Raw genomic sequence first — 18145 nt, 5'->3', positions numbered from 1 at the left:
CTTATAGCCCGCATGCTCCCCATTCTCAAAGGACACAAAACAGCCTCTGCACACCTTGCCAGCACTCCGTGACCACATCCATACAGCTGGCAAACAGAATCAGGAATGCCATTGATGTTCTCTGTGCAAATCATCGCAACTGGCTTGTCTCGACCTTGCCAGCTTGGAAGCAAAGTAACTTGTAGCTGTTCATCATTTTCTCTTCCTTTTCCCATGTGGGAAATAAGCCATTAAATTATATCCAGAGAGAAGTCTTTCTTTTCAAGATTTCCCTCTGAAAATCATGGGGAACCTAGGAAGGGAGATTTTTTTTTTAGGTGCCGAGTTTAGTTAAAGTCTTCAAGGTGACTACCATTGACACAATTCTCTGCACCCAAATCCTTCTTGTAGCAAATATTTAGTAGGGAAAAACATCGGCCCAATAAGAAGATAACATATTGCCCGGTGCCTGGTAAATAAAATGAGCCACATCAATTTCTCTTCTGCCCGTGAATAATGATCAATTTATCAAGTGCACACTAAATAATGGTTTTGCATGGCGACAGCAGCTCTTATGATAAAGTGTTACTGCTCGAGCTACGTTATTATAAACAACATCCAATTTATGGAGTCGGGAAGCAGATGCGGTATTCAGTAATGTGTCACCATTCTCTAGAAGGAACCGTAAAATCGAGGCTGTCATGATTTTCTGGCTATAAAACTTCAAACAATTAAGATTCCTAGGAAGCCACCCCAATCACAAGCTCAATTTTGAAATTGACTGTTCAATATGATCATTATAACTTAGAGCTGGAACTTGCTAGGACCAAATGTGACTAGCTAAGTGTGAGGAATCTTGTGTAATCACCAGCCAGTGAGAGGTGCTAGAGGTGATAGGGGTTTCGGTGAATTTCAAATGAAACACCTTTACCCTGAGAGAGAGTCATATTCTTACCTGGCCATACAGGGGAGAATGAGTCGTGTGTGTTTTCCTACATTCTAATGCCAAAGCTGAGTGTTACCCAGGAGGCAGTACGTGATGGATGGAACGTCCACCTTGACTTGTGGTGGGCCATCAGTCCCGCCCTCCCCGTAAGTCTTGTGTGGGTGTCTCCCTTCCCCCAGCCCAACCCAGGTAAGCTATGCAAAGTGGTAAGTCAGAAGGATCTTTGAGCAGAAGAGGAGACATGACAAGTGGGAGAATGAAAAGTGGGCCATGAAAAGTTTGGAGAAATCTTTGCAAACACAACCTTCTAGCCTGAAGCATTTATGCCATGAGAAATGGTACATACATGCTGAGAATAAGTGAAGAACTTAATTTATATATGTGAGCAGGATCATGCTATATGTCCCCCTCATCTTACGTTAGCAGACACAGTTTTGTCACATCAATTAGTTTGCACAACCTGTTTCAAGATTCAGTTTGTAGTGAAATATGTCCACTTGTGTCCTTGTTCACTTTGGAAGTGCTGTCCTTTGTGTAGTGTGGACTGCTCAGGGTAGTGGTGGATTCTGAGGATGGATTTCACTATTTGGAAATCCTTGCATTTAAACTTAAAGCAGCTGGGTACTGGTGGCTAACATCTGTAATCCTAGCTATTTGGGAGGCTGAAAATGGGAGGATCAGATTTGAGGGCAACCTGGGCAGAAAAGCTCACAAGACTCATAGCTGGCACAGTGGCGTGAAACTTTATGGCTCAGGGACACCACTTCCAAGATGGGAAGAAAGACTCTCTCTAAAAAATTACCAGCAAGAAACAGGGTGGGAAGCATGGCTCAAATGATAGATCAGTAGTCTCGTAAGTGTGAGGCTCTGAGTTCAGACCTCATTCTGACATATCTATTATGATGATGAGGATAATACACAGAAGAATTATTAAAGATCCAAGAGATATAGAACTCCTATTCACTCTCTGGGAAAATGGGTACTAGTGCATGCTGCCTGTGAAGACACCTGTTATTAATGAGACTTGATGTCTTGGTCTATTTTCTATTACAATCACAGAAGGCCGTAAGTGGTATAATTTATAGATGATAGAAGTTTATTTGGTTTTGAGGCTGGATGTCCAAGACCTGATGGGGGATGTGTTGGTGATATAATCTATAGGGAAGCAGAGAAGAAAAGAGATCATGATAAACTGGGCCTGTTTGTCAGGCTGAGGCTCTCTGCTTATATAATAAAGGTCTGCATACATACACATTATACATATATAAGAAGTCATATGTGTGTATGTGTGTGTGCGTGCCTTATGGGCTACAGCTCTATTTTTGGTGATTAACTTAAGAGAGAAGAATCTCATGGAAAGAAGGGTATCGGTGGCTCACATCTGTAATCCTAGCTACTCAGGAGGCTTAGATCGGAGGATCGAAGTTCAAAGCCAGCCCTGGCAGGAAAGTCTGTGAGACTCTTATCTCCAATGAACCACCAGAAAACCGGAAGTGGCGCTGTGGCTCAAGCAGTAGAGCACTCACCTTGAGCTGAAGAGCACAGGGACAGAGCCCAAGCCGAGAGTTCAAGCCCCACGACCACCACCACCACCAACAAAAGTATCTCATGGACTTTCCTGCCCAGACTGTCTTCAAACCTGGATTCTCAGCTCTCAGCCTCCCGAATAGCTAGGATTACGGGTATGAGCCACCAGAGCCCAGCTTCAATATTGTTAAATGACAATTACACTTCAACCTGAGTAGTGGAGAAGACAAACCACAGCGCTTGGGAGAGACAGGGTGGCCATGAATATTAAATCGTATCCTTTGACATGGCTATTTCACTCCTAGGGAATTATCCTAAGGACAAAAATGGGTGGAAAGTTACTGAGTTTGAAGTCAGCCCTAGGCCGTGAAATGGAGAGAAACTGCTGCCCAGCAAAAGGGGATTTGTGAGGCACTGGGACACCCACGACACAGGATCTCACCCAGATAAGCCACACCAGGGGGTGGATGACTCAGGGCAGAGCAAAATATGTCACAGGAGGAGTGGAAGTGTGACTGGAGCGATTGGGCACCTGCCTCACAAGTGTGAATCCCTCAGTCCAAATACTACCAAAAAGAAAGAGAAAAGCAAAACACGACACACAATCTCAATTTTATGTAAGGAAAGATGTATTGCATATGCGTGGCGGGGAAAGTGTCACCAAAATATTAGCAATGACTTTCTCTGGACCGTGGCATAGGGAGAAAGCTTCCATTCTTCTTCCTGGCGCTTGTCTGAATATTCTGAAATAATCACGCTGGTAAATTACATTGCTGTCTGAGAAAAAGGAGCAATGTGATTGTTGAAGACGTTAGCCAGTGAGGTTTGCAGAATTCTTATAAAGACTACGAGAATTTATATATGTTATAGACATTATACTCTAAGTTTGTGTAGTCAGGAGGAGATGGGTAGAGGGTTCTTAGCAAGTATGTGTGTGTGGGGGGGGCCTGTGTTGACCCCAGGGCCTCACACTTGTTCAGCAAGCACTCTACCACTGAACTACATCCCACCTACCTTTCTCCATGTGATCAGGTGATCTCAAAGACACAAGGAGAGGTAGTGCAATAAGACACCTGAGACAATCAGGTCATAAGGAGGGAAGGTTTTTGGTTGTTGTTGTTTATTTATTTTTTTTGTCAGCAGTCATTGGGCTTGAACTCTGGGCCTGGGCGCTGTCCCTCAGCTCTTCAGCTCAAGGCGAGTGCTCTACCACTTAAACCACAGCTCCACTTCCGGTTTTCTGGTGGTTTATTGGAGATCAGAGTCTCACGGACTTTCCTGCCCAGGCTGGCTTTGAACCACGATCCTCAGAATCCTACCTACTCAGGAAGGTTTATCTCAGGCTTTGGAGGTTTCAATCCATGACCTATGGACCCTTTGCTTTGTGCCTGTGGCAGCACAGAACACAATGGTGGGAGCATGTGACCAAAGAAGCCAGTCCAGTCCATCACTGGGTGTGAAAAAGGAAGGCATGGGCTGAGATCCCACAGTCCCCTTGGAGGACAATGCTTTGATGACCCAAAGGCCTCCATCTAGGTCCTGCCTCTTAAAGGTTCTTTGGCTTCCCCCAAACTACATCCTGGTGACCAAGTCTTGAACATGATTGCCTTTGGGGAAAATTCACACAAACCATGACATTCCACCAAAACCATTCCTCCATCTCCACATCTCCCCAGATGGAAGCCATGCAGAGAGCATGGGGATTGTCTTCATTCAGGAGATCCTATTCATCTTACCTCCTTTCCCACATGTGTATATGTAGGTGTGTGTTTGTGTGTGCACAGGCATGCTCCACAGACCCTGACCATGTAGACAACTGGTCCCACCAGACTCTGGCCGACAGGTGGCGCCCCAGACCTGACCACATGCACTGAACTCCATGGCCCAGGATAGGATAGCTTGTTGTCCTCAGTCCCCTAGACAGCCCCTTCCTCTTTTCATGGTAGTGTGTACTCAGTTCCTTCAAATCCTGGTGGTGTTTAGCAACTCCCATGCGTGATGACAGGTGTGAACCACCATGCCCACTTTTGTATTGATGGAGATGGGATCTTGACAACATTTTGCCCGGGCTGTCCTCTAGTTGTGACCATCCAGATCTCTGCCTCTTGGGGAGCTGGGATTTCAGGTGTGGCTCACTGGCACTCAGCAAAGCCCTAAAATAAATCCACTTATTTATCCATTCATTCATGAAATCAATGTTTGTTAAGAAAGTGCTACTAATCAGACAGTGTGTTGGATGCTGGGATATAATAATGAGCAGAAAGATAAAATCAAACCCTCATTAATAATACATGAGTACAAAGTGGCGTGCATGTTCTGGGGAAGGAAGAGAAAGAGTGAAAGGAGAATTTGTTATAAAGGAGCTGCCTAGACGGAGACGCTCGAGAAGGCTTCTAATGAACAGAGCCCCAAAGGGCTGGCTGGATGAAGGGGTGCTTGTGATCCCGTTTGCTCGTTCTAGATGGAAGGAGCAGCATGTGCTAAGGCCTGTGTGCGAGGATGTAGGGGGAACTGAAAGAAGCCAGTGTGCCATGAGCAAAGGGAACAGGGGCATTTGAATAGGGGCCTTGTGGGCTTGTTAGAGAATTGCTATTTCTTTTTTTAAAGAGCAATAAAAAGCCCTTGGAAGGCTAGAAACACAAGTATTAGGATCAAATATGCATTTTGATCAGATGATTATAGAATTGGTGTGAGGACCAGATTGGAAGAGAATCCAACTGGATACAAAGAGGAGGCAGCCATGATGGCCCAGGTAAGGGAGTATGGCCACTGTAAACCAAGAGGGTAGGCTGCAAGCTATGAGCAATGGGGGCGGTAGGACATGACGTGGTTGGTGTGTGGAGATGGACTGGCAAGCATAAAGGGTCACTCCCAACTCTCTTGCTCGGGTGACATCAAAGGTGGACATAGGTGCTATTCATTTACCCTGAGCCTCAGAAGTGGCCCACAGGGCAGGCAGCAAGGCCAAGGGAGACCATATGCTGCTTTTTAGACACGTTTGGTTTGAGGTGCATGTGATCATTTCAGGAATGATCCAGCAAGGAATTTGCCTTGGTGGGGGAAGGGGTGGAAATCTGGAGGACACTAAAGAAGATGCAATATTGGACTTGTGTGACCTTGCGAATGTTTCCACTCTGCCATGTCTTTTCTTGAGGTTTTGTCCAATGCTGGGAGGAGACTGTCCAACGGGACAAACAGCAAGAGGTGCCTAGAGACCTGCACACAAACCAAAAGGAGCCAAAACACCGGAAAGATAAATTCAACGTAAGGTTAGGTGGAATGTCGTGTGCTTTGGAAACCTGACCAGTTAGCACACAGGTAGATTGCTTGGGATCTTTTAATCAATCATCCATTGATGGGTGGATTAGGAATTAAACAATTAAGCTGGGAATAAGGATGCTTACCTCTAGTTCCTGCCAGCTATTTGGGAGGCTGGGGCAGAAGGGTGGTTTGAGCCCAGGAGTTTGAGACCAATCTTGGAAACACAGTGAAGTCAAAAAGTGTCAAAGAAACAATTTTTTTTAAAAGAAAAGAAAACCTAGGGAAGTCAGGTGCTGATGATTCACACCCATAATCCTACCTACTCAGGAGCGAGGCTGAGATCTGAGCATTGTGACTCAAAGACAGCCTGGGCAGGAAAGTCTGAGACTATTATCTCCAATGAGCCACCGAAAAGCTGGAGCTGTGGCTCAAGTGGTAGAACACCAGTCTTGGGGGAATTAAAAAAAAAAAAACCAACGCAGGGACAATGCTCAGGCCCTGAGTTCAAACCACATACTGGTACCAAAAACAGTTGGGAAAAAGAAAGTTTGGTAGCATCTGACTCACTAAGACTCTGCAGAATGTTTTGAATTTGCTGGCTTGATAGTAAAGATGGGTCTTAGCCTTCCCACTGGGACATGGGAGTCTGTGGAAATCTTTACTAAGGGCCTTAGAGGACCTGTCCCTGAATCACCCTTGCCTGAGTCCTTCTCTGAATTATGTTGTGATTTCCATGTCTCCCTCACTTCTTGGGGGCTCCTGGGCACCCTAAAAACACAGGTGGTGGAGTAGATTCCCCCACATTCGCCACCGCTTCTTGGGTTCTTCGGCTTCAACAAAGTAACACAATCCTGAACTACATGGTGCTGGCACAGTGCCCATAAGGTGAAAGTCTCAGTCCCCCGAGATTCCCTCCCCCCCACTGTGCCCCCTTTCCCTGCCACCACACATCCTAGCCCAAGGCCAGAGCTAACAATCCTTCTGATCATCTACTGGTAACCAAAACGTTCACGGGCCTCAAGAACCTTTGTGGGTTTATTATAAATAATATTAGCAGCTCCATGAAGAGGCTCACGGGGTAATGCTCAGAAAGTAGGAGACCCAGGGGCCTCTGTTTCCATAGAGCTGGTGTGTGCCACCGCCTGCACATGGCCGTCTGTCCATGAAGCTCTCTGAACAGACACTTAGGACTTTTCTTTGGTGCTCGCCATGCAGGCAGAATGGACTAGGAACTCAGCCTCCAACCCAGCTCCTCTCCCCAGAGGCTGGATGAGGGGGACTAGAGGTTAAAAGTGTGGTCTTTCTGCAAACCAGCCTCCATTTCAAAGCCATTTAAGACTCCCATAAGAGTCACCCCACTGAGGAAGAGATACTTTCTCATCCCCATCCTCAGAAAACTAAGATGCATGAGTTCTTATGTATCAAGAACTAGGGACAAAAACCATATATATATATATATATATATATATATATATATATACATATATACATATATATGTATATATGTATATATGTGTGTGTGTATATATATATATATATATATATATGGGGCTAGTCTATTTCTGGGTACTCCAAGAGTTGGGGTGCTTCTCTAGGAACCCGTCAAATCCCTTGTAGTTAAACCAGCAGGAGCTTCCTGGGGACCCCTAGGCACAACCTTTCTGCCACTGCCCTTACCTGCCAGTAGAGGGCGCAAGACACAGCTAGTTCTGTACTGTGGCCCTGACTTGCCTTCCCCAAGGTCTGTCCTGAGAGGAGGGACATCTGGAAGCCTCAAATCCAAGCTATTCAGGAGGAAAGCAAGGAGAGGGTGGGGCATGGAAGAGGCAGCATCCAGTCCACGTGGCCATGCTTCTGTTCTTTGGCTTTGTTCCAGAAGTGGGAACTTTATCACACATTCACATATTCAGCAGGAAGGAAGAGCAAAGACTCATTGCACGCTGAGCCGCTTTGTGTCAAACCCATACACACTCTCCCGTGAATCCTCAAACTTAGGAGGGAGGCACCCTCATCCCCACCTCCACCCCCACCAGTTTGTAGATGAGGAGGACTAGAAAGGTTTGAAAGCTGCTCAGGGACTCAGAGGCAGGACTCAAATTCACATTTTTCTGGAGTCAGCTTGGCTTTCCTTCCCTTCCCTCCCCCTGCCTCCCCTCCCCTCCCCCTGCCTCTCCTCCCCTCCTCTCCTCTCCTTCCTCCCTCCCTCTGTCCCTCCTTCCCTTACTGCAGTGCTAGGGATGGAACCAGGGTCTCACACGTTCGAGGGGTACTCTAGCACTAAGCTCCAGCTTCGGTCCCTCTCCTCGTGTCCCTTCTCAGTGCTTCCATACTGCCCTTAATAGCAGTGACCTCTGTCGCTCAAAGTCTGGTGGGGGTGGGGAACCCAAACAGTCCCAAGGCTACAGCTCAATGCCCTTTTCTTCAAATCCACAAATGTTTCCTCATTTGCTCAAACCCCACTATCCCTGTGAGGCCTTCTTCAGCCCTCTGCCCCACACCCCACCCCCTTCTCAGAACTCTCTTGAGATGTCTTGCTTCCATCCATCTTTGCTAAACACTAATGCTTAAGCAGCTTGTCAGGGGAAAAATAACCAGATGCACCTCCAGCTTCCCTCCCTTCCATGGCTCCAAGCTCTTGGTTGACCTTTGAAAGAGACTTGACTAGATTTACCCATCTTGGGCAGTAGTCTGCATATATCACTTGTGATCCATCTGAAAATGTGGGGTTTGGAGGCACATTTCCATGTATGGGCATTGGTAGCATGCCTACCTTTTCCAGCCGCTCTGCAGGAGCCTGGCACGTGCGCTGCTCAGGGTTTGCTTAGTCACTACAGGATCACCAGGCATTTGGGTCACTTCCAGAACGTGGCTATTATAAAGGGCACTGCTGCCTCCTTCTGGTCGACCTTGCATTGACACCTGAGCTGCTTTCCTGTTTAACTGTTTCCTGAGGAGATTCCTCCAGGCTCACCAAAGGTTGGGATGCAATTGAATCTCCTGTCTCTTCCTCATTGTCCACAGGAGGGCTGAGCCCCAGGAAGAGCTCTAAAACAAAAATAGCCATTTACAGAGCCTTTCCATGGGCCAGGCATGGGGTAAGCACTTCCCACATGCTGCCTCATGTAATTCACATAGCAATCCTGGGCAGCAGGCAATGCCATGGCTCCCATGTTACAAACAAGGAAATTAGTGCTCAAGTGATAATTTTCCCAGAGCATGTAGCCAGTAAAAGGAGAGTATGTGTGTGTGGGGGTGTGTGGTCATGATGACCAAGTAGCTGATTCTACAGACACCTGCTTAGACCAACTCCTGGAATTCAGCCGGGAAGTACATGTGGTTTGCAGTAGTTTGTGCAGTGGGATCCCTCCTTGTTCCAGACTCTCCCCCTCCCCCTCCCTCTTTCTCTTTCCCAGCTCCCTCCCCCCCTCTCTTCTTTTTGTTCAGTACTGCAGCTTGGACTTAGAGTTTGAGGACTGTCCCTTAGCTTTTTCACTCAAGGTTGGTACTCTACCATTGGAGACACAGCTCTACTTCTGGCTTTTTGGTGGAGAGTTGAACCGGGATCTTCAGATCTCAGCCTCCTCTGAGTAGCTAGTATTACAGGTGTGATCGGCTGGTGCCTGCTTGGGCAACCTCTTTTAGCATGCAGCTTAGTCAGAAGGTTTCCCAAGAGAAGCCCTATGCAGGATCACATGACTGAAAGTCATGTCTCTGCCACCGATTCCAGTTAGGAGGCAACTGTTGGGTGCCTATAGCTGTTTGCTCCTGAGCCCTGTGTCAGCTGAGGCAGGCTGCCTCAGCCTGTCTTACCAGGCTTCAAATGGATGCTGCAATTCCATTCCAGCTTCCGGGATGCAGGTGGAATCCTGAGAACCATCTTCCTCTGACTCATGCCCGTGCAGGGAGCTGGGAGGCAGGAAGGACACAGATTCCGCTCATGGGCTCTTTGCATATCAAACATTTCAGATGAAGAGAATTGCAGATGTGTCCCCTGCGAAAGAGGCTTTGAGGACCAGTGTCAAATGGCCCTGTGGTAATGTGAGTTGGCAGGGTGACAGACCAGGAAGAAGAAAGAAGGGACAGTGCTCTGGCCCTTCTTCTTTCTGCAGATTGTGCTGGGAGAGCTGGAGCTGGCAGGCCTGGAGGGGCTCAGGGCAGCTGCCGGGGCTGAATGAGTCCTCTGTCCTCACCTCTGTTACGCGGTGGAAAAGCACACAGCCTCCGCCCTCCCTCTCTTCTCCCCTGCCAATCTTGGCCTAACCACAGATTTCCACAGAGGGACCTCGGAGGTGTCAGGACTGGGAAAGACTTTCATGTGGCATCTGGTTTGACCACCTGCCTCATCACAGGTGTAGACAAGGATCCCCATAAGCACAGGTAAGGCCACTGAGCCCGAGAGAGGCAAATCAACATCTGGGAGATACGTCCCAGCTCATAGAAGCTGCCAGCTCCCAGCACATGTAATCTTGGAAACACTGGGGTAATGACCACCAATGACCAATCTTTTAAGACTATAGAATGAATAAATGGAGAGAAAATAACAATCAACCAAGAATCAACACTTTGGCTTACTTTTATCTGCATATACTTTTTTATATAATCATGGTCATCCATTTAAGAACTTCATAGCCTACTTTTCTGGCTTAATATTGTGAGTATCTTATTTAGTCGTTGAGTTCTTTATAAATTTGCTTTTCTGTATAATATTTTGTGGATAGGTCAAATTTTCCTCAAATGTTTTCTTAGCTGGCCAATTCATTTTATTTGTGCTGTAAATAATATTTTTGGTTTTGTTGTTTTTCTTCTGCTGGTCCGGAGGCTTGATGGTCCAGAGGCTTGAACTCAGGGCATGGGTACTATTCCTTAGCTATTTTTCTCAAGGCTGGTGCTCTACTACTTGATCCACAATTCCACTTCTGGCCTTTTTCTTCCTTTGTTTTGCAGATTAATTGGAGATAAAAAAATCTCATGGACTTGCCTGCTTGGGCTGGATTTGAACTCAGATTCTCAGATCTCAGTTTCCTGAGTAGCTAGGATTATAGGCTGAGCCTCCAATGCCAGGTAATAATTTTTTTGGGGGGTCCTGGGGCCTGAACTCTGGGCCTGGGCGCTGTCCTTCACCTCTTCAGCTCAAGGCTAGCACTCTACCACTTGAGCCACAGCGCCACTTCCGGCTTTTTTCTTTTTGCTTATGTGGTGCTAAGGAATCGAACCCAGGGCCTCAGGCATGCAAGGCAAGCGCTCTACCATTGAGCCACTTTCCCAGCCCCCAGGTAATAATTTTTGTTTTAACATTTGGGGAGAAAAGTTTTGCATATTTTTGTGAACCTCCATACTTGAAATTTCCAGTGATGGAAATACGGTAGCAAATGATGTGAGCATTTCCAGGCAGCATGGTGATCATTTTTCTGTCCTGAGAATAGTGCCTGCCCCTTCTTGCTCCAGTTTGAATTTTAATATTATAGATTTAAGCTGGTGCCAGTGGTTCACACCTGTAATCCTAGCTACTCAGGAGGCTGAGAACTGATGATCCAGGTTTAAAGCCAGCCTGGGCAGGAAAGTCCATGAGACTCTTATCTCCAGTTAACCACCAGAAAACCAGAAGTGGCACTGTAGCTCAAGTGGTAGAGTGCTCATCTTGAGCTGAAGAGCGTAGGGACAGCACCCAGGACCAGAGTTCAAGCCCTACGACTGACAAAACAAAAAAACAAAAACAAAAAAACATTTAAAAACAATGAAATGATCAAAGTCATCAGTACCTGTAGTCATAATTTTTCTACATGGCTTCAGTTCTATTAGTTACTTGGTGGATAATGAGCACTTTATAATTTCCTATATGTCAGGCTCTGTGCTAGTACCTACGTGTGCACTTCACATAGCTTTTGCTCTGCAGATAGGAAACCCAAGACACAGAGAGGTCAAGTAAACTACCAAAAGCACACAGCTAGTGAAGGATGAGAATTCAAAAATTAAAATCTGATCCTTTACCTGGTACTTCACTAGCAGCTTTGCATATCATGGGTGCAGGGGCAGGGTGGGAGGGCAGGCACGGGCACTGTTTTTCATGACTTCCACTCCTGAATCTGAGTGTGAAACCCATGAGCAGCATCTCACTTGGTGGGTTATGGACAAAGACATTAAACTGTCCAGGGACAAGACCGCACACTCAGCAGGCAGCCTTGTACTCTAACAAATGGTGTTCAAATTCATGGCTTTTGAGCCAGTGTGCTTCTGCAAAACTAGTCAGTAGAGGTCAACTCCTTGATGTGACCTTGACGTAATCAAGAGTTGTAGCAAAAAGATGTATGAGGCTGCGGATTCACTATATTATAGTGAATCTCTCTCTCTCTCTCTCTCTCTCTCTCTCTCTCTCTCTCACACACACACACACACACACACACATTGGTTAATTGGAGATAAGAATCTACAGACTTTTTTTTTTTGCCTAGCTGGCTTAGAACTGTGACCCTCAGGTCTTAGCCTCCTGAGGTGTGAGCCACCAGTGTCACCCGTGGCTTTGCTTTTGAACTTTTTGAATAGTATACCTTGTCCTGAATGCCAAGGACTGTGTACATCCACCAGATTAACACATAGTGATTTTCATACCCATAGTTAGTGATTAATGAATGGTTGGATGGGTGATGTAGGTTTGGAGTTCAGATCTGAAAGTAGAGGGGACCACATTTGCTGCCTGTGGAAATGTCTCTGAGTCACCTTGCTCTCGGAGTTGGTGGGTGTCCTTCATTAAAAGTGCCTCTGTCTCTCAGGTGACCTAATTCCCCTCACTCCCAGGGCAGAAAGGGTGCAGGAGTGTGAGTTACAGGAAGTGAGGGGAGTGGCCTCAGTGGAAAAGAGAATAGGAGCTGGCTGAGCTGAGAGATGATCTGGGCTGAGAAGTGAGATCCTGCCCTCAGGCCCTTCCCGCCTCCGCCCTCCCCCTCCCCCCTTCCTGGCTGTGGCAGCCACTCACAGGGTTAACCCTCTGTCCAGGCCTGGTGAGCACTGAACCAAGGGGTCAGGCCAAGGGGCTCCAGTGCAGGGGGCTCTGGGCAGCAGGGGGAGAAATGGTAATGCTAATTCAGAAATGTGCTCACAATATTGACAGGTACAACCTCTATGGAAATCTATATTTGAAATTGTCTGATCATGCCATGTTCTCTGCTGATTCAGCAAGTTGAAGGAATGATTATGAATCGCTTCCAAGTGAGGCTAATTAAGTATTTGATAAATGGAATTCAGCACTTTTCATCAGTAGAGAGCTTGCCTGATGAACTAATTGGGCCTAACAAAGGCATCACTTTTTCCTTTCTTTCTTTTCTTTCTTTCTTTTTCTTTCTTTCTTTTCTTTCTTTCTCTTTCTTTCTTTCTTTCTTTCTTTCTCTCTCTCTCTCTTTCTTTCTTTTTCTTTTCTCCCCTTCCTTCCTCCCTCCTTCCCTCCTTTTCTTTCCTTTCCTTTCTTTTCTTTGTTGGCCATAGGGGCTTGAACTCTGGGCCTGGGCACTTTCCCTGAACTCTTCAGCTCTACCATTTGAGCCACAGCACCATGTTTAGTTTTCTGGTGGTTAATTGGATTTAAGTGTCTCATGGACTTTCCTGCCCAGGCTGGCTTGGGACCACCATCCTCAGATCTCAGCCTCCTGAGTAGCTAGGATCACAGTCATGAGCCACCTGTGTCCAGCTGCATCATCTTCTTTCTAAAGATAATCAAACTGGGAAAGAGGGAAAAAGTGAAAAAAAAAAGTATGCTTTTAGGATGGAGGAATCTTTAGAGCCAGATGAACTGCGACTGGAAGATCCCTAACCTAGTTCCTGAGGCACGTTTCATTTAATCGTCCCAGCTTCCATGACGGTGAATGCTGGCTTCTGGACACCTGTTATCAGGGCTATTGCCAGAGCCCGGGAGAGGAAGATAGAAGAGGAGGCAGTAGGATGGTTTTTACCTCTGGCACACTTGGCGCACTGCAGAATTCTCTGTACAGGAAACACACTAAAGAGAGGTGCTAGGGTCAGTGACAAGTGTCATATGAAGGCCTTGTCTCACTCCATTGCTTAACAGCTGGCATCTTTAGAAAGGGTGGATCAGATGACATACACAGGAGTTGATGCCTTGCCTTTTGTTGATGAGCCACAGTGCCACCTGCTGGGCCCTTGGCAGATGGGTGACTAATGCCCTTTTTTCTGGGGTTACTTCTGTATTTCCTTCTCTGGCCAGGCCCAGCTCTGAGTCTTGGCTTCTCCAGCTACTATTTCCAAAATACTATAAATCTGTCAGCAGGACATTTTGATATTTAACAGCAAACATTTCATTCTAACCCTGTCAGTAAAATTAGTATTAATGAAAAAATCCAAGACTCAAGTCGCCAGTATGACAGGTCTTACCTACACCAGCAGAAATGGATGGCTTTCTGTTCTAGAAGGACTGGCTGGTGGCAGGGGGCATCTGGAAATGTTTCTAGAGTCTGTTTACATAGCAAGTACTCTATCTTTCTTTAGTCTATGTGCTTTTTGGGGGTGTTTGGGAGACAGGGTCTGATGGAGACCCTGAGAATTGCAAAGCCACTATGCATAGCTTTGAGAAGACACTACACATGGGTGGCTCTCCTGCCACCCCGCCCAGCCAGGGTGAGGCTGTATAAGTCAGTTCTTAATCTCTGTGACAACATTCTAGAGGAAACCTGGGGGGGCATTTTGGCTCATGGTTTGAGAGGTTTCAGTCCATGGTCACCTGATTCTGTTGTTTCAGGTATATGGTGAGGAAGAGCATGGTGGTGGAAGGGCCTGGCTGAGGAAAGCTACTCACCTCCAAGACAGAGAAGGAGAGAAAGAGACAGAAAGAGAGAGCAAGTACGTGTGTGGGGGGGCGAGGAGGGGGGAGAGGAAGAGAAAGAGGATTTCCAGAGAACTGCTTCCTTCAGCCATGTTCTGTCTCCTAACGGCCAACCCAGGATGAACTCATCAGTGGACTAACCCACTGATAAAGGAAACACCTTCACCACCCAGTCCCTTCTCAATCGTACCACAAGGTGGGGACCAAGCCTTCACCACCATCTTCCCCCTTCCAGTGACGAGAGATGCAGACATGCCCATCTTCGCTTTGGAAAGGTGGGTGCAGTTCGGAATGCCCCCGCAGCCCACACATTTCCAGTTAGCACTCAAGTTCTCCCTATCACAGAAGGCACTGTGGCCCATCTTCTCATTCTGCCCTGCTGCCCAGTGAAAGCCAAGTGGCGCTGGCTGTGGACACTGGAGTAGCTCTGTCTACACAGAGGGCAGCTGACATCATCTGGATTCTAAAGTAAGTAGGGGTAAAACCCTTCTATAGCAGGGCATCAGCAGAAAGAAGGCCCATCTCTCTTGTTCTGTCTAGTTTCTAGAGAGGGTTGATCTTTCAGGAAGCTTCCAGAGGGTCTCACCAGGAATGGGAGAACCTACCACATCAGCTCCTCCTCCTCGCAATGGTGGAGTTATCCTGCAGATGGAGTTGATTGAGATTTTGGAGAAGTGTTAGAGCTGAGTTCTGTACTGGCTTCTCTTCTATCTCTACTGGATAGTTCTGGGTAGTGGAGTCTTGGGGCCCTCTGGAAACATGAATGTCTGCCATCTGTAGAAGCATTCATGACCTGTAATACCAAATGGTCCTGCTCTAGTGGGCAAAGGATTTCTAAGACTGCACCCTCTGTATTATTAAATAACAGCTAGGCTGCATAGCAACAAAGGGCTTTGCACATAACCTTCTGCAGTGTGGGGGTAGGCATTGGTATTACGAGCCCATCTTACAGGTGCGAATGGAGCTGAGACACAGAAAGGTCAGGAACCTGCTCAAGCTCCACAGCGGACAGCATCAGGGCTGGCAGTAGGAGCCACGGAGCCCCCAGAGCCTGCCCTCCTTTCCCTCCAGCTGCTCCTCAGCTTGCTCTGCTGGCTATAAAACCCTTTCTCCACTCCTGTGGATTGTACCTATGGGGTAACACCATTCAGAACCCTCTCTCCTTTCCCTTGTACTTCATTTTATTTAGTCTGAAATTCCTAAGTAGCGCCTAGTAACTATCTTACTTTCTGGTTTCAGCCACCATTGCAAGAGCCCAGATGCCAGTAGGTATGTAGCACCATGACAATGTAAAACAGTTTCTCGCTTGATCCTTACTGAGAGTCTTGTGATGCTGGCAGGATTGTCTCCTTTCTTAAGGAAACCAAGGCAAGGACTTGCAGTGACTGGCCCAAACCGCACAATCGGGAAGTGGAATGTCCAGGCCCCAGACTCAGGTGTTGTCCCAGGGTGGAGCATGCGAAGTTCAAGGTAGCTGTGTGATTATCAGACTTATTAAAACCTGGACAAAAAGGGCAAGGAGAGGGGCTGCAACTGTTCATAGCCCAGCTGTAGATCAACACCATGCCTTTGGGTGTTTTTGTTTTGTTTGTGTGGACCAGGGGATTGAACTCAGGGCCTTGTGCTTGCCAGGCAAGTGCTCTATCACTCGAGACACATTTGAGCCTTTTATTTTAAACTCTCCCTTCCAGCCCTGATCCCAGATATGGTCTCTCACTTTTGCCCAGATGAAAAAATGATCTCAATCCTCCTATGTCTGTCTCCAAGTACCACCAAGCCCAGCTTTTTATTTTTTGGTGGGGTTGGGGGTCAAGGCAAGAGCTATACCATTGAGCTATACCCCTAGCCCTAGCTTTGGACTTATAAGAACATATGAGGAATTTTCTAACTCATTTTCTGTATATCTTAGATACCCATCCTGAAATCAAATGTTGGAAACAGCTAGAGGATTAAAAGCTTGTGGTGAATAATGATCTTAAAAACATGTTCTCATTATCGTACTCAGAGGTCAAATATCTGACTTCTTAATCCTATGATGTTATGTATATAAAATCTTGCCCTAAGTGAGATCCAGATTTATAGCAGTTAATATTTAATGGCAAAATATTGTTACTGGATTGACAATTATGACTCTTCTTGCCCCACACAAAGGAACCTGCTTGGAAGTCAATGTAAACCAATCAACTAATTGTGATTATTCTGAAGTTTTTATTTTTTTTTGGAGGGGTCCTTATGTCACAAAATGACACTGTGTAATGTTTACAATGGGTATTAGAAATTGAGATGTTTTTCTTTCTACTATTTGAGAGTAAAACTGTAGATAACATTTAAAACCATCATCAAAAAGGCAGAGCAAACTTTTCTGTATATAAACTGTACATCGAAACAAGGCACTATATATTTCTGGGGAGATATTAAAGGTGGATTTGCATAGATTCTTCGGAGTCCATGCCATTCAGTACATTTTTTTCTGTTCATTTTAGCACCGGAAGCAGTACTCCAAACAAGTCAGATCTAATGTGACAGGAAATGCTTCTGAGTAGGTGAGGGTACACACGGGTGGCAGACTGAAGCCAACAGAAGCAATTTCAGCTATCTTGCAGTAATATTTTGACATCAAAAAAAAGAAATTAAAAGTGAATGAATACATATTGCTTTTTAAATACATATTTGATTTATATGGTGTTTATATAAATATATATATTTTAGAATCCACAAACTATCAAAATAACACTTTTATAAAGAGAACTGCTACAAAAAGAGAGTCGGCCATGTGTAGTCAAAGGAAGAGGGCAGAGCTGTGGCTCTAAATCACCGGTCAAGTGCACGGAGAAATGCTTTAATTGACATCACCTGCTGAATTGCGGAAAGTACATTTCCAAAGAGTTCTCTTAAAACATTTACAAAATACACAACTCCAGGACAAGCGGTATCGTTAATAAGATCAGGTTTGGGGTTTTAAAAAAAACCCTCTGATTTCAAAATAATAAAAAAAAATCAGTCTGAAAAAAGTATCCATTTTGGGGGCGCTATGGTTGAAGGTGACCATGAGGCTCCTCCGGCATCTGTGGCACTCAGAACAGGCCTTTTGCTTTCTTCAGATTCACCTGTTTCCACGTGGGCAGTGCGCTGTATTCATCTCTCGTCATATCTAGAGCAAACTGGAGGAAACAAGAAATGCCCACTGTGTGAGAGGATGCTGAGACTGTGGGTGCTGCTTAAGTAACATCCCAACCAAAGACCACTCACCTCGAAGTCTTCATCAGTGAGATAAATCTCCAGCTTTAGAGGATCCACTCCTTCTGGGAGTGGCCTGGCTAGGAGATCAGCCAGTGGGTAGATGGTTTTACAGAGTGTGGCCAAGACATCTTCCACAAGGGTGATCTGATTGGAAACCTCCGTGTCCTAGACAGGAGAAGCAGAGAGAGCTTGGTGTGTGCCACATTTGATCACGTGCTAGTGAACATGCAGCCCTGCCTATTTGTGCCACAGCCTGAGAGAGACAGGTTCATAGCTTCATTTCACTGTGAAGGGAGGGACCAGGGCCTGGAATATAAAGGATCACATCCTGGCTTTTATGTTTTCTCATCCAACTGCCAAGTTTC

At 46.2% G+C, this 18145-nt stretch overlaps 1 protein-coding gene across 4 annotated transcripts in view; it reads right to left on the bottom strand.

Annotated features, from left to right (window-relative positions):
• Positions 1-16725: 16725 nt before the first annotated feature.
• Positions 16726-18145, bottom strand: part of Svil (supervillin) — a 172458-nt gene continuing 171038 nt past the window's right edge. For all 4 annotated transcript variants that reach the window (XM_013014723.1, XM_013014725.1, XM_013014726.1 and 1 more), the window contains 2 exons: positions 17790-17945; positions 16726-17701 (listed from right to left, as the gene is read on the bottom strand). In XM_013014723.1, coding sequence (XP_012870177.1) covers positions 17615-17701; positions 17790-17945 — 243 coding nt within the window. In that variant the 3' untranslated portion in view covers positions 16726-17614. The remainder of the gene's footprint in view (positions 17702-17789; positions 17946-18145) is intronic.

This window comes from Dipodomys ordii, unplaced genomic scaffold, assembly GCF_000151885.1.
Source record: "Dipodomys ordii isolate 6190 unplaced genomic scaffold, Dord_2.0 Scaffold24, whole genome shotgun sequence".
Taxonomy (NCBI): domain Eukaryota; kingdom Metazoa; phylum Chordata; class Mammalia; order Rodentia; family Heteromyidae; genus Dipodomys; species Dipodomys ordii.
Note: the sequence above shows the minus strand (reverse complement) of the source record. Positions and strands in the feature narration are given on the sequence as shown.